Source organism: Typopeltis vanoorti, chromosome 1 (genome assembly GCF_054136105.1).
Source record: "Typopeltis vanoorti isolate ZY-2024b chromosome 1, IOZ_Tvanoo_1.0, whole genome shotgun sequence".
In the NCBI taxonomy this organism is placed as follows: Eukaryota; Metazoa; Arthropoda; class Arachnida; order Uropygi; family Thelyphonidae; genus Typopeltis; species Typopeltis vanoorti.
In genome coordinates this window covers 189,708,026-189,725,765 of record NC_143549.1, presented here as the reverse complement: position 1 = coordinate 189,725,765, position 17,740 = coordinate 189,708,026, and the positions used below count along the sequence as shown (strand labels likewise).

General features: G+C 32.8%; 1 protein-coding gene across 2 annotated transcripts in view; it reads right to left on the bottom strand.

The window, feature by feature from the left end:
- LOC150110719 (uncharacterized) overlaps nucleotides 1-17,740 on the bottom strand; it is a 487,651-nt gene that overhangs the window by 294,543 nt on the left and 175,368 nt on the right. For both annotated transcript variants that reach the window (XM_090400398.1, XM_090400407.1), the window contains exons 11-12: nucleotides 15,626-15,782; nucleotides 7,847-7,920 (exon numbers count right to left, since the gene is read on the bottom strand). In XM_090400398.1, the coding sequence (XP_090256524.1) occupies nucleotides 7,847-7,920; nucleotides 15,626-15,782 (231 nt within the window). The remainder of the gene's footprint in view (nucleotides 1-7,846; nucleotides 7,921-15,625; nucleotides 15,783-17,740) is intronic.

The following is a 17,740-nucleotide window of genomic DNA, read 5'->3' as shown; positions in this document are numbered from 1 at the left end:
AATTTAGATTTATGCAAGCATTTGTGGTTTGGGCTTATCTTTATCATCTTTTTCATTTCCTATCTTGACTAAAAATTGTGCTTAAAGTTGAAATCTTTCACTTGATCTCTAAATTTTTCATTGACAATGTAGCTAATGCTGTCCAAGTTCCTGCTATTTTTTAGAGTTTTGTCTTTTTATTTCTCATTTTCATACCAAATTTGTTAGAGAAGTTATTTCATTTAGTTAAAAAATTCTGAAGACATGCACTGTATTTTGTTTTTAAGAGTATAACATCATGTACATAAAATAAACAGGCAACATCTTTAATTTTGATACCGGGTTCAATGTCACTTTCCTTCATACATGATCCATACAGATGATGACTAACAGTGCAGATAGTATGTATGTATAGATTATGTACTGCTCTGTGTAATGTCCCATTTATAGAACATAATTATAACTTTTGCAGCTTTCCTCTTGGGAGCTTGGTCCTTTTTTCTTTGGACAGCATCCAATGTCTTCCTCAGGCTTCTCTTCCATAATTTTTCTTAGTCTATTCTCAGAAATGCTTGCATAAATCTAACATTAAACACTCAGCAGGAAAATTCAAATGTAATTCTCACATTCACTTTTCATAGAGAGTTTCTTCTACAATTATCTGGAATTCAACCTTCTGAATTATGCCATATAGTAACCATAAAACTTTTAAAAATTCATATATCTGATTTTCTGTCAAATATTATCTACTACAGCAGCCTTTTTTTTACTGCATTTCAGGTTCTGATGGCACTTTCTACCTCAATTATGGATATGTAATCAGGATTGCATTCCTCCTAACTATTATCTATTGCTGTTCTGTCACTGGTTATCTTATTTCAACAATTTTTCAAAGCAATTACTTTAGATATGAAAAGTATCATTATTTTCAGTTTTTATGCAACCTTTATCAACTCTGATTCCTTTTACAATCTCCTTTCCTTCAGTGCTAAATCTTTCAATAGGCTCCAGAACATTTTGCCACATTTGTGCTATTCATCTTCTATATTCTTACCAAAGTCTTTCCATTATTTTGCTTATCTACTTTTAAAAATTATGAAGAACAAAATGGCTTCGAAAAAGGATGACCATTTATTGACCCAGCTTTTAGATTAAAAATCTTAATGGAGAAATATCGTGAATTCAACATAGAAGCACACACACACACACACATAGCATTTGTAGATCACAAGAAAGCCTTTGAACAAACTGGACCATACATACTCAAGAATCTAAATATTCCAAGTCAGGTGCTTGCAGTAAAAACCAACATGTATCAAAACAACCAAATAGCTGTACAATGAAAAAGTTATAGAATGGAAATCAATAAACAGAGAAGTCTGACAGGGATGTCCAATGTCATCAATCTTATTTAATATCTATATAGATGAAATAGTAAAGAAATTGAAGACAATATAAAACTAGCATTTAAAGTGGATCATAGAACTATACTTAATATCCTTTTTGTTTGCAGATGACCAGATAATCATAGCAAGCAAGTGAAGATGAACTCCTCTTCTCACCTAGAGAATTTGGTAATTTGTTGAGAATTTGTTGATAAAGAATATCAACAGACAGAACAAAAATCATGGCTTTTAAAGGACCATCTCCAGTTAGAAGTAATATCATATTTGAAAATAAAATTTGAAAACAAATTAGCTGATTCAAATAACTTGGATGTGTTGTATCATATATAAAAGAAGCTGACAATGATATCAGAATTTTTAAATTCCTAAAGATAACAGTAATAGTTTAATAGAATAGGGATAATCAGTAATAGTTTCAAACCTAACCAAGTTCAAAAACCTACAAGAATAAGAGTTCATAAAGTTTTGGGAAGACCTTCTCCACTGTAAGGAAGTGAATTATCGACCATAAAAACTGCAAAAGAAAAAAAGAATAGAAACTGAAGAAATAAAATTCCAGCAAAGGACAGTAGATTATAATCTCTGGGACAAAAAAAAAAAGAAGCACAGAAGTATGTAAAGAACTCAAAATAGACTTAGCATTGGACAAAGTATACGAAAGCTTTTAGAACATATTCGATCTACCAAAAGAAGTAGATTGAACATGTTAAAATAATTTAATTCAAGACTACCACTAAATCAATGAGTGTAATTATAATTCCATATACAAGTAAAAAAATTAAGTATCTTCGTATTCTTAAAATACTTTGGAGGAGATATAGTTGTAGCAAGGTTTTTCATTTGAAAGTAAATTATATGAGACAAGAAACTGTATTCTTATTTTCATTCAATACCCAAGTATTAGCAAAGCAAATTCTGCAAGTGAAATAACCTCATGAAGCTCAAAGCAAGAGAGCATGGGAATTGTACATTAAAAACAGCTATTCTGACTATTTGTTAACTTGCTTAAAAACTCCCTGCTGTATGAAAATCTTGCATGTTCTCCTACACAGGAATCTAGTATTAATAGAAACCTAATAGTTAACAATATTGGACTAGAAATTAATTTACTTGGTATAAAACAACTACATGTTATCATATTATAATTGATCCAGCTAGTCACCTATTTCAAATGAGAATCAAAAAGATATGAACAAATTCTGGACAACTGAAGTTGTGAAGCAAGATATGGATATCCTTCAAAGAAATAAATTCTGACCTAGTTGGCCAAGTGGATGGTGTCTCCGTTCTCCAGCCAACAATATTCATGACAGAGTAACATCAAATTCCACTGATAGTGATTCTATATGTACAAGGCTACTAATCTGGTTATCGGAGAACTGAAGTTGCTTCAGTTCTCCAATAGCATTTACAATATTTATAGTATGTAATCATCTATATATATATATATATATGACAGAATGATCATTGACTCGATTAACTTACATAGTTTTATGAAAAAATTGAATGACTAGAACCGAGATTTAATTAAAAAGGTTTTAATATAAACACACTACTAGTTTCGCCCTGTAACAGCCTTCTTCAGGTGACATTATAAAAGAAAAAACACTAAACATTGAGGGTTAAAAGACTATGAACAACATAGAGAGTCTTTATACATAATTACCATGAAAACGTTGTAGTTGTATTTGAAGCTGTTCTTTCATTTGTTGCATTGTTGGGAGAGTGCGTGCTTGCTGCATCACGTGAACGCCAGTACATGATTACAGCTGAATGACTATCTGAGAGGTTGTAGCTTAAGTTGTTATTTAGATGAACAGGATTGAAGATGATTTCTCTCGATTCCACAATTTTTCTCTCTATTTCGTCACTGCAACAGAAGATGTTTGTAGATTTTTCCCAGCAGACTTTGTGACTTTGGTTATCATCATTAGGATTAGCCGAGAAAAGGATATGACTTGATAATGCACTCGCTCGCTGTCTCTTGTAAGTAATGTCTCTCATGTGTTCTTCCATACGCATTTCGAGAGATTTGTCTGTCTGCCCGAAATAAGGAATATCGCAGTCACATAATATTTTATATACGCCAGGGTATTTGAGTTGATGATGACAAGGTTTTGGGTGGCTAATTAAGGAACGGATCTTTGGAAGTGGAGTGAACAAGGTTGTGATATTGTATTTTATTAGAACTTTTGCTAATTTATGTGAAACAGTACTTATGTAAGTACTTATGTAATTCCTTCTTAATCCTCCTAGACATCACTCAGAAGAAACAAATAGATTCAAAAGCAATATATCTATTCCTTACATAAGTACTGTTTCACATAAATTAGCAAAAGTTCTAAAAAAATACAATATCAGAACCTTGTTCACTCCACTTCCAAAGATCCGTTCCTTAATTAGCCACCCAAAACCTTGTCATCATCAACTCAAATACCCTGGCGTATATAAAATATTATGTGACTGCGATATTCCTTATTTCAGGCAGACAGACAAATCTGTCAAAATGCGTATGGAAGAACACATGAGAGACATTACTTACAAGAGACAGCGAGCGAGTGCATTATCAAGTCATATCCTTTTCTCGGCTAATCCTAATGATGATAACCAAAGTCACAAAGTCTGCTGGGAAAAATCTACAAACATCTTCCGTTGCAGTGACGAAATAGAGAGAAAAATTGTGGAATCGAGAGAAATCATCTTCAATCCGGTTCATCTAAATAACAACTTAAGCTACAACCTCCCAGATAGTCATTCAGCTGTAATCATGTACTGGCGTTCACGTGATGCAGCAAGCATGCACTCTCCCAACAATGCAACAAATGAAAGAACAGCTTCAAATACAACTACAACGTTTTCATGCTAATTATGTATAAAGACTGTCTATGTTGTTCATAGTCTTTTAACCCTCAATGTTTAGTGTTTTTTTCTTTTATAATGTCACCTGAAGAAGGCTGTTACAGGCCGAAACTAGCAGTGTGTTTATATTAAAACCTTTTTAATTAAATCTCAGTTCTAGTCATTCAATTTTTTCATAAAACTATATATATATATATATATATATTCCTAAAATTAAACACAATATACTAATGCTTCATAAAGAGGACACTTTCATGTCTTTTTCGATATGCAAACACTGTATCACAATCACGTTAACAGCCCAGGTGTGCAGTCACAAATACAGACACCCTTGAGTCCCTTTGAACAGACTTATAGATGCTGCAGCGGGTCAAATTCTTAGCATTCCAGTTGTTTAAAACTACCCATAAGGTAAGGCAGGGTGTGCGTTGAGACATCAGCACACAGAAATCAGTGGCTGTGAATGGTTATTATCAACCAATCCAATTAAAGGTGGTCATTTCTCATAAGTTGTTGTTTTTGTTTTCTGAGTTTCATCTGTTTTGCGTGAGTGAATGTGAACTGACATGTTTAGGACACCAATATAAATAAGTTTTTAACATATAATTTTCTATAAATAATTTATAACCTTTTTGCCAATATTTACAATGAGAATCAGTATTGACAATCTACTGAATGTCCCGTAAGTTGCTAGAGCTTTCGCGGATTGTATGATAATAGCCGAAGCAGGTTGGAACTTGCATATAAATAAGTAAAACAAGTTATTTCAGCTTTTCTTTGGTTCAATCCAGAAAAATAATAATTTCCCAAATGATTACTTTTTCCAATTTCTGTGCATTATATAGCTGTATTTAAAAAACATATCAAAATTCAAATTATCCCTGTCTCACTCTAGTATTTGTCAATGATAATCTAAGATCACCAAGCATAAATCCTTTGTTCCTCTCACATAAACAACACACATGAAACATAGCTATTGTTCATTTGACTTTTATGCTTTCCATATTTAAAATTATATTAACTGATAAATTAAAGTATTCAAAGTTATCCTACAAGTAATTGCATTCGGACAACTGAGATGAGTGCTGATGCACTATGCACTCTTAAAACGTTCATACATCAATAAAAAATACAATCGATAAAAAATGTCAAATTGATGTGAATTTTGTAGCGCAGGCTGCATAAGCCATACGACAATACACATAACCTAAATGGGTATGCGATGCCACTGATGTATATATATGATGATGATGATTCATTGCTCTGGTCATTTCCGACCCTAGGTGACTTCGTAGGCTTGCCCACAAATTGTTCCTGGTGAGATTTTTATAGGGTGGTTCACAATTGTTCCCCCCCCCCCCATTTTATCCCTCAAGACCGGCATGTCTGTGACATATTCATGACCGTAATCCATGTGTGTTCACAGGGCTAGTTTGCCTGTTCTTAGGGGCGAAAAAAAACCCTACCACTGTATGAGACCAGTGTAAAAATAAAGATTTTTTTATGTTGTTCTTTAATTTTTTCTACTGCATACTTGATTCGAAATATATTCAATAATTATTCTTATCTTTCTTATTTTTTACTTCTAAATTTCTTGTCAGTCATAACTCCGAGTTGTAATCATTGCTTGAGCTAGTTCACTTTTAATCCTTTATTCTACAATTTCTCCCCCCCCCCCCCTCTCAAGGTCGTAGTTATGCTACTTTCACATGTGTGCAATATAGATTTTAGGAATTGCTTTTGGCTGGAACCAATTCCATTGTCTAACTAGCTAGCTTTCTCTCAGATTGATCTTTAAAAATTTATTTGTATTAACGACTGCGCAAGGAATTGTTTCTCTTTCCTAAACATGCAAGAGAAATGCTCAGCGGAACATGGAAATATCTCTAAAAATTCAGCTCTAAATCAAGCAATGTTTGAAACTTACTATTAGTCAGTCGTGGCTACTTTTAACTTTAAGATGACACGGGTTCAATCTTTTTATGAGAAGTGCATTGGTAAGTCGAAATCAGGCAAGTTATTTAACAAACAAAACAATTTATTCATACTACTACATGGTAATTACAATTTAAAAGAGAAAAGATTTCACATATATCAAATTTATCAGGCTCTTATCAATTCTGCCAAGTAACAATGTAATGCATGCGTTTGGTTATCAACTTACTTAAATCAGTACTTCTAGCCTTTAGCTTAGAGACAATGACAAATATTTACGTTCACATATACATCAGACACGTGGTCAGTTTCACACACACACTTCAAAACTATTTAACTTGGCTCAATATCAGAATTATATTTAACTAAGCTTCACATTTAATCTCCCTTCAAACATTAACTCTTAACTCTAAAAAAATGGCCTTTTAACATTAACAATTGCTCAGAATTCTTTAGACAATTATTTCACAATATTTAAGAAGTAAGGTTTTCCCGACTTCACAACTTTACTTTATGCTAGCAACTATAAAATCAACATTCCCTGCTCTAAGGTTCACAATCCATAACAGTTCTACATTAATCTTGCTTGATACATTTCTCAGCCAGTTCAGCATTCACGATCCTAGAGATCACGAATATAACTTTCTTCTTTCCCATTAGAACTGCAAACAGACATTATTCCACGGCAACAACAATACAGCATTTTCCGAGATTGCTTAGGGAACTTCGCGACAGGACTTTCTGGAACAGGCCGACGGCGCTGTTACATATCTCCTATCATGGTTGAAATACTGCTATTGGGAATTTCTTTCCCCCATCCTTGGAACGGCTGGATATAGGAACCTTTTGCGGCGTGACACCGGAACGAGTCAGGAATAGAGAGACCAGATGCAGCTGCCCAAAAGCCAAAAAGTCAGGAGCAGAGCGCCTGCCCCCTTTTTATTCTCCCTTGACGGCCTTGGAACTTTTTTAGATCGAGTGCCCCAGATGTTCTACCAGGGGTACTTTCCCCCTATGAAATTGCTGAGTCAGGGTGGGAAAACCCCGTAACTCGTTGACCTTTGCGCCTGGCGATAGCCTCAGGTCTACATTCTAATTCTGTCTGGGCTATCTCTTTGTTTGTACAATTTTGGCAGTCAAATAACTAAGCAATTCATTCTAATATTTTTACAGATTACATATTGGTGGTTAAATAATTTAGCAATTCATTCTAACACTTATGAAAAATTGTTAATTTAACTAGAAGTATTTTACATTGACTTTCTTTCTTAAGTAAAATCAGTATATAAGAATTCTGTACAAAATTCTTTCTATACAAGATTTTACACCAGCTAACTCATATTTTGTCGAAAGAGACCAGATAAAGGTTCCTCACGCCACTGACAGGAATCGAAGCCAAGTTTTCCAACCAAAGGGCTTTGTTTATACTGACTGAGCTACGGAAGCTTGATATGTGTGTGTAAAATCAAATATATGTACTCTTACACTGAAACTGAATATGAAAAAGAAAAAAAAAAAGATGTCATGTTGCAAATAGGATGAAATGAATCTGTCATACATAACTGTACAAAATGCCAAACTGAAAATATGGAATAAATGAACAATTCCTAAGAATAAAAAATTAGATTACATAATAATTTAAATGACCAATGTCAGCAAATACCTACATTTTTTATGGTCCAGTCCATCTGGTAGAGAAATTTCAAGGTCATTCAAAAGTTTACAGAAACCATGCCAAATTCTGAAAGAATAAATTTAAATAATCTTAACCTGCAGACATGATATTACATCATTTATATTATCATCCATGTTTAATAAATGTGGCAAACATTTCATAGATTATTATATGATATTTCCTTTTTCTTTCTATGCATATTATTAGATTTCATTGACAATTAAACCTGGTCACAATTAAATATCCTATATATTGTATTATCTTAAGATTAACTAAGCCTCCATAACTCAGTTGTATAGACGAAGCTTTTTGGTTGGAAATACCTGAGTTCAATTCCTATCCATGATGTGAGGAACCTTTATCTGGTCTCTTTTGACTAAAGGTGAGTTAGCTGGTCTCATACAGAAGTAGAGGGTGTTTTCACCCAAAACATGGCTTTTTGACTCACAGAACAGGCAAATCGGCCCTGTGAACAATGTGGATTTACAGCCATGAATATTTATGACCCACCAAAGGCCTGATTCATCAACTATATGCCAGTCACAAGCCTAGTTAAAATGATGGCCGGGGGGGGGGGGGGTATGGAAACTGAGTATGAGTGTAGTAAGCAAGGGTGCAAGGATCAGATATTTTGCTTGGAGAGTGGTTAAGTGGAATGGATTGCCAAAGTCAGTTGTGAGTGCTTTGTCATTTGTCAGTGAGTTCAAGGAGATGTATGATAGATATTGTGTGGATAGTTTGGGTCTCCCATGATGAGCCTTCACGCTCCATGGAGGTATCCATACAATAATAATAATACACTGAACTTTGTATTATCCGAACTTCAGTTAACTGAGTACCCTGTATAACTGAATTACAAATTTCAGAGCTGCCTAGTTTTGTGCTTCAACGTGTCCAGAGGCATTATGTGCTCTGGTATTGGTTGTTGTAATTTGTGTGCAAGTTTTTAAGAGCAAACTGATAACTGCAACTCTTCACTTTTTTTTTTTTTTTTACATGATTAATTTTTAATTTCCATCCTGAGATTAGAAGTGTTCAAATTAAACTATACTACATCAAGTTTAAAGGCATGACGATTGATGTGAAATATTTTCCATTTCATTTATGCTTTTGTGCTAAATGTAATACTATTCCATTTTTAGTATGATAGTTTTAGTTTGAAAATAAAATTTGCATATGTTCCATTTTCAAAGATGCTGTTTTGTGTATAAATCATGTGCTACATGCGTGTGCATGTAAACATCCATGGCAGAATTACTATCTTTATAATTTTTGATTTTTGTATCATATAAATTCAATTTCACAAATATTTGGGGGATTTTTCAATCTGCATATTTTCCTCGTCTACTTTCTAGGTATCATCATTAACACTCAAAGAGTTGTTTCCATTCTTTCTTTTAAGGTTACACGGTGATCAACATTCATATTTACGAATTTAGGGACACAAAATGCATGTGTTGAAATGATTATTTTACTAATTATTAATAAAATAACACTTGATGTTTCGACCCCTGTATTGAGGTCATCATCAGAAGGATACATGTGTATAGGGAACCAAGCTACATGCTTTTGCACTCTATACCGATAAATTAAATCTACGCTGTTAATTAATCTTTTTCTCAGCCTGACCTCTAGCAATAATTAAATAAAATAAAATAAAAATTGAAAAAATAAATTAAAAAATAAATAAATAAAATAAAATAAATAGATAAAAAAAATTAATAATTAATAAATTAAATAAATAAAAAACTACAATAAACTCTGCTAAAGTCCATGTACTAAGATTCTTCTGGATTTGTACAGTTCAGATTGTTATACTATGATTTTTATCAGGAATTGTACAGTTCAAGTTTGCATTGAATGTTAACAGAAAAAAAAAAAAAAAGAAAAAAAAAAGAAAACTTCAAGTCTTCTTGTAGTGGGATTTTTCTTCGGCTTCTTCTGGTTGATATAAAGGTTGCAAATGGTCCTCCACATTTGGAATGGTTAGGCCATCATTTTTGTTCAGATTTGGTTTATATTTGAGCATTTCACATGCTTCTTTGAATTTCCTCTCGAACCAGGTTCGAGAGGAAATTCAAAGAAGCACGTAAAATGCTCAAACATAACCCAAATTCAACCCCTGTATTGAGGTCATCATTGATGATGATGACCTCAATTGATGACCATCATCAATGATGACCTGTATTGAGGTCATCATTGATGATGCCGACCTCAATACAGGGGTAGAAATGTCATGTGTTATTTATTAATAATTAGTAAAATAATCATTTCAACACGTGTGTTTTGGATCGCTAAATTCATAAATATGAAAGTTGTTCCATTGTTTTTCACTTATTTACTGGAAACAGCTGCAATCATTCAGATGGAATGAAAACATTCTTAAATACATGAGAAGAATGAATAAAACTATTAATTCAATTGCTTAGTTACACTATTACTTGTTAGATCTTCATATTTTTTTTCTCCAGACAAAACTGCATTGTATTACCACTACAAGTCTTTGTCTCTATTTTTATTACCATTTTTTAACACCACTTTCACCATGCCCTTATGGAAAAAAAGAAAAAAAAATGACATAGAGAAAACCTCATCCATTTCTATGAGCAGATAATATTTGATAGTTTTGATTCTGTGTAAATTTTGCTGTTTTGTCAGTTTACCTATATAATAAAAATATAGTTAAAGCATTCTCTCTTTTTAGCACATAAAATTACAATAACAGAATGTTTAGCTGCATGTTTTAGATATGGGCTTTCTCTTTTAGTAAGAGTGCTCATTGTTCATGATATATCTGTTCACTAATTAATTTCATCAATCGGATTTCTCTCTTAAACTGCTATATCTACTGTGACTAGTCTTGTATAAACAGCCTCATAAACACCTGAACTTCTAATTGATTTCCTATCTATAACTGTCTTAGCATTAATTAAACAATGTGCAGTACACTTCACTTTTATTGAATGATAAATAGGAGAAGTTTATTTCATGGGTCTATGACCATGGTGTTAATTATCCTGCAGTTCGCTGTGGGATCACAGTGTTAGCACATGTTACTGGATAGCAGCAACTGATATTTAAATATGTACTTGTTGCAGGTATATATTCCAATCATTTCCCTGTATTGCAGTTTTTTGCATTAATGAAAATATAATTCTTGAATATGTGATTAGATTAATTTTAAATCAAGATAGTTTTAATGAAAACTGATTTTTCAGAATTTCATCATTGTTTAAAATAAAACAACAAGAATGAAATTTTAATCTGGTGCAATATTTTGCACTAAAGTAAAGTATAAATCTGTTCAATGTTAAAGTACATTTTTAATATAGTTATAATTTCATGCTGTAATTCACACTTGGACACACTCATGGGCAAGTATGTATGACAGGAACTATACATACTTTGTTCTATTTTCTTATTTTTTAAATAAGAAAATAGAACAAAGATATAAGAAAAACTAGCAGAGTATGAAATTATAAAAACGAAAATGCAGAATTAATAAATTTTGAAATTTATTCATCTTAAAAAATAATGTCACTTATGTGAAATCTTCATAATGAACTAAATACGTGCAGATTGTACCATTAAAATCAAAAATTCTACATCAGAATAGTTTTTTTTTTTTTATCTTAAGGATAAAGAATATTTCAAACACAAAATGAGCTATTATTACCTGCACAGACTTCATAACTTTTAATTAAACTTCAAATTAAAGAAATACTGTATACTGTGCCATGTTTCTTTATAGTTACAGTATCGATTTATACCAGCTGTTTGTCACTCACTCTTTGTCCAGTTAGAAAGCTGTCTTGTTCACATCAGCTGTACTAATTACTTTTCTTTTCTCCTAAAACTGACTAATGCAGACTAATGTTTCATCACTTGAAAATTTATGCAGTCAGTCGAAATTATAATTCGTTACGTTACCTTCAATTACAAAGAGGGAGGCGACCAATTATAAAGTTGACTGAATGTGTAAGTTTTCATGTTATTTTGATTTTAGTGGTACAGACTATATATATTTAGTTTATTATAAAGATCAGGTAAGTGACATTAATTTAAGCTAATGTCATCATCATCATCAAATTCCTGATATATACTCTCAAGGGGTGTACAGGATATGATAATACTACATGAAAAATTTACATCATTACTAACTTCCTATCTACAATTTTCCTCCAAATCAGTCTGTTAAATGCAGTGGCGGCCCATACATAAGCACTGTGACACTGCAGCACCCCCAAGGAAAAAATGAAATTTTTTTGTGTTTATAAATAATAACAATGCTTACAATATTATATAAATACAATACAACATGTTAAAGTCTACAGCTTATGTTTTGACACTGATTGAATAGTTAATAATTGGAATTGTTCGATTAACGCTTTAGATTATGAAACAGTGTCAGAATTATCACGTTCAACCAATTGCAGCCAGACTCGCCGATATTTGTTTGCAACGCTTCTCATTGCACGTAACTAGTGAATCTGACACTGCTCTTTGGGCAGTGTATGCTTGCACTTGTTCGTAGTGAGGTTGAACTATTTTTTGTAAATCTTCTTTTATTCGGTTAAAATAACATATAATTATTTATTTATTATAGATACAGGGCTGAATTATGACGAGTGTCACTGCTGAAAATATAAAAAGAATTATATTTTTTCAATTATCGTTACATGAAAAAAATACACTACGATCTAACGCAGTGTGAGAACGATCGTGCCAATTGTAGCTAGACTCACCGATATTCGTTTACGCTTGACACTACTCGTTCGGGCAGCGTATTCGATGCTTGCATTCGTGTATCGATGCGCGTTATTTCTGTGAAATATGAAACTTTTATTATTGGTGTTTGTAAGTGGTGAGGGTGAAATATTTTTAATAAAGCAATTTTTTAACATGTAAATTTATTTATTAATAAATTGGTTGCTGATTAGGAAATAAAGAATTTTTAAAAATTTTTATTTTGTATATGCAGCACCTCCACTTAAAATTTTCACCGGCTGCCACTGGTTAAATGTCAAGACTCCAATATTATCAGGTCTTATATTTCTGTCTTCTAAGGCACTTTTTACTGTATCAATCCACCTACATCGTCATCTAGCTCTGGGTCTTTTTCCTGTCAACCTGGCAGAGAACACTTGTTTCGCTTCTCCCATTCTCCTTAAGTGACCATACCACCTGAGATTAGCTCTGCTAATGCATTCCTGGATGCTGACAATATCAAGTTCTTTCCTAATATCCCTGTTTTTAATATGATATTGCCATTGATGCCATCTGTTCATGCACCTAATCTTTCTCAGGACTCTCATATCTGCAGTCTCTAGTCTTTGGTCAAGTGTTTTACTTCTAACCCAGCTCTCAGATCCATAAGTTAAAATTGGTTTAAACACTGTCTTCTATATAGCTAATTTAGTGTTTTAGCTAATTTCTATCTTATTCCATATAAATTTATTCAGTTGACTTACTACCATACCAGCTTTGATGATTCAGTTGTCTATTTCCATATTTCCAGCAGTTATTCAATTTAGTCAGAGAATCTTGTAGACTTGTAGCGGATTTATTTAGAAGTATCACAGCATCCTCATAAAGCAAAGAGCTTAGATTAATACCTCCAATTTTGATATCAGGTTTAATACCACTTTCCTTCATAATGTGATCCATATAGATAATGAATAACAGAGGGGATAATGTACATCCTTGTCTCACAACAGATTTAACACATTAAACCATCTTGTTGTACTTCTTTCAATTCTAACTGCTGACTTACAACTCAAATAAAGACTATGTATTGCTTGATATAATGTCCCATTAACATCATATAACTAACATTTAGAAAGGTTCTCTCATGGCACCTTGTCACATGCCTTTTCCAGATCTACAAAACTGAAATACAGATCTTTGTTATATTTCCATGATTTCTCAACTATCTGTCGTAAAGTGAAAATCTGACCTTACAGCCTCTATTTGGCCTCAATCCAGCTTATTCTTCATCAAGCTTCTCTTCCACAATCATTTTCAACCGTTTCTCAAGGATACTTGCATATATCTTACCAGGAATACTCAGTAATGAAATGCATCTGTAATTCTCACATTCAGTTTTATTTCCCTTTAAGGCTTATTAGGCTACATGGGTACTGTGAGAGCTCTACTCCAATCATCTGGAAATCGTCCGTCTGTCTAGGCCTTCTGAACTATGCAGTGCAGGTATAACATATGGAGGTATAAGACTGTTATACCTCCATACTTGAGCATTTCTGTCGAATATCATCTACTCCTGCTGCCTTTCTGCATTTCAGGCTTTTTTTACTTCAAGTATGGATATGTATTCCTGACTGCATGCCTGGTCAGTGTTTTACCATGTCATCACTGCTTGTTTCATTTAGCAGTTTTTCAAAGTAATTACTCCATACTTCAAGGATATCTTTTTCTCCTGTTTTCATGTCAGCTTTATCATCTCTAATTCCTTTTACAGCACTCTTTCCTCCATTTCTAAGCTTCTTCAACAACCTTCAGAATATCTTACCACCTTCTTGATATTTATTATCTATGTTCTTGCCAAAGTCCTCCCATGACTTTTGTTTAGCTAGTTTTACACAGTGTTTAGCTTTCTTACATTTGTCTCTTTATTCTCTAAGAGCACAAGCTGACTTATTTGTCAGGAACTTTTGATATGCTTTCTTTTCGTTCACTGCCTCTTTAACTTCCTGTGTCCATCACGGGATTCTGATTTTTCTATCCTTGCACACAACCTCACCACATGCCTCTCTGGCTGAATCAATCAGTGTTTTCTTCAGGGTTTGCTACTGAATCTGCAAGGTTTGGTTCCTGCTCTCAAACTCTTTCATTTTTTCTTGAATAATATTTGTATATTTTAGTGTACAGTTCACATCTGAGAGCTGCTCAACTTTTATTCTGTTTAAAACTTTCTTATATGTTCTTCTTCTTTTCAATATGAAATTCAATTTTATCCTGCTCAATACTAAATGTTGATCACTTCCAATTTCAAATCCTCTGTACACTCTGGTGTCCTGCACCAGTGGGAAAATATCACTATCAACAATAACATAGTTAATGAGACTTTTTTTTATTCCTTGCCTCTTCTCTCCATGTGAATTTGTGCACTTTTTTATGTTGGAACATTGTGTTAGTAATAACCAGTCAACGTCCTAAGCAGAAATCCAGCAATGTATTTGCCATTACCTAATTAAGTTAATGTAACATTTCAAAATTTAAATGCTAATTCTGTATTTTCGTTTTTATAATCTAATATTCTTCATATGCATTTGCGCCTTCTCATGTAATTTTGGGTACTTTATGTATGGTTCCTGCCATTCTTTTGTGTTCTGTTATCAATATATAGTTCCCACCATTTCCTATCTTGCATATGGTTCCTGCTATACATAAATGCTATTCATAAACATTATGGTGTATTTATGTTTTTTGCCATATATAAATATTGTTTTGTCATCACTCCATTTCTTCAATTATTGTTTCCAGACATTTCTTTTATTCTGTTATCTGCCATTTTCTTTGTTTCATGGGAATGGAGTGAGGATCAATGTTTTTTCCCTAAATTCACTATAGCAATTTAAGCCAAAACTTTTCAGTAGTTTGTAAAAGAGAATTCCTTTATTGTGATGATGCTTGCTCTGACAAGAGTTAATTATGTGCGATGAAGAATTTTACAAATATTCCTCAATGAACAACTGGAAACTGAATAACAAAACAGTTAATAAACCACATTTTAAAAATATACATTACTTACTGAGGTCTTCTGACAAAAGCTTCATGTTGTAATACTTTTGTGGTTTGTAACAGCCAGTCCAAAATCAGCTTTACAGCAGGCACAGTATAATACTTTGCTGTCTCCTTAGGCTCCAAAGAGGCATGGACAGGCAACAAGAATGCATGTAGCATGCTTGCTGATTTAAAAATAAAAATATTTGAATGCATGTCCAGTTATTTTTTTTTTAATTATAAATTCCACACACAAGTCACTTAAACATTAAAACTATATAATTATAAAATTTCCGTATAACATACAAGCAATACAGAGAACATAGAGAATGCAGAGAGGTTTCTCATCAAATATCTCATTACAGAGTTACCCCTCTTTCTAAATAAGTATTCATTTGGATACTGAATAAACATGTCAAATGGAATATAGCCAACTAAATTGTATAATGCACTGTGTGGAAAAAATCAACATATTCTACTAAATGGTGGAAAACAACCATTGTTGGGTGTTTTACAAGGCATGATTTGGTTTGTAAAACAAAATGTGGAAAAAGCAACTAACATGAATGGTGAAAAGTAACATAATGGAAAAAACATATCTTATTTTTCACTAAAATAAGCTATTTTAGTGAAAAATAAGATAAATACAGATTTGTTTAATATTTATATTTAATATTTATTTATGTAGTGTGGTTTCAGTACTTTTCTCTACTTCCAAGTACATACTTGTTGCTAATAGGCATTATCAAATTTCATTCATTTGAACTAAAAATGGAGGAGGAAATTGCATACCTTGAAAAATCGTGGGTCATGTGAATACAGCTGTGCTTAAAGAAGAATCACAGTAATGCCAGTTAAGTATAACTGTGACATTAACTGTAAGTGGTATCCACATTAGGTAGACTGTACTTAGAAGGATCTTGCATATGTTAATCTTCTTTTTTGTCTCCTCAACACCACTTATGTTTGGTATTTTCGTAGTTTATCTATTAGTTCTGTTTCGATTCCATAGATGGTTTGTATTAATAAACAATACAAATTAATGGAAATGTGTACATGCTCAATAATTATGCCATTCCCTAGCCTACAGGAGATGCATCCAAATGTTATCTTTCAACAGGACGGAGCCTCCCTCATTGGTCTCGTGATGTTTGCAATTGTCTTAATCGAGAATTCCCAAATCGCTGAATTGGCAGAGATGGTCCAATCCCATGGCCCCGAGATCACAAGACATTACACCCCTAGGCGTGTTACCGGCGGTACACATGTTGAAGTTGTTCATTGACTTTTTATTCTATATGTTAGGCACTGAAGTCTAACTTTGTTCCATTTCAAGTATCCACTGAAGAGTTATAATATATTATAATCAGGGTAAACAATTGTGGGTACCCTGTATTTCTTATGTTTTCTGAGATGTCAACAGATCTGTCAACAAGTAAGGCTGTACCAATTTACGAAAAATCTGGAAGACAATCACTTTAAGATCAAATTAATATTTGTGGAACTCTTTCTTTATCCAAAATAGATGATGCCAGTTAGGACTTTAGTTCTTTGTGTTGTCTGTTACAATTTTAAACTGTTCCCAATATTAATTGTTGCTATTTGCAAACTGTGACAAACTGTTTGTGCACCAAAGATGCCGACTATAAAATCAGTGAAACATCAGTAAATAAGAACATAAATATATTGTTTATTTTCTTATTATCTATTATTTAAGTCATAACTCATGTTATGAATTAAAACAGTCATAAAAACTTAACATGAACTGCCAATAAGCCTCTCTACCTGTTTGAGTTCATATCTTAGACTGAGTATTCCCCAGATTCACACAAGTTAAATTTTTGCCACCAAACACAATGTCATGAATTCAATCAATATATCACCATTTTATCAACACTTTTAAGATGAAGTATGCTAAGTTCATGTTTTCAAACAATAGTTCATGTGAGTAATGGAGAAGGTAAGAAAAGATTAAAACAATTCTAGATGAGTTATAACATTAGAGGTGCTATATAAACTTGACAAAATGTGAGAGCATAAGCTAGAAATTATTGTCAGCAACATGAAAAAAACCAAATTCTGCCTGATTTTGAAGGATTCAAACCCATTAACAACAAAAAGAAACAAAAGAAGGTATTCAATG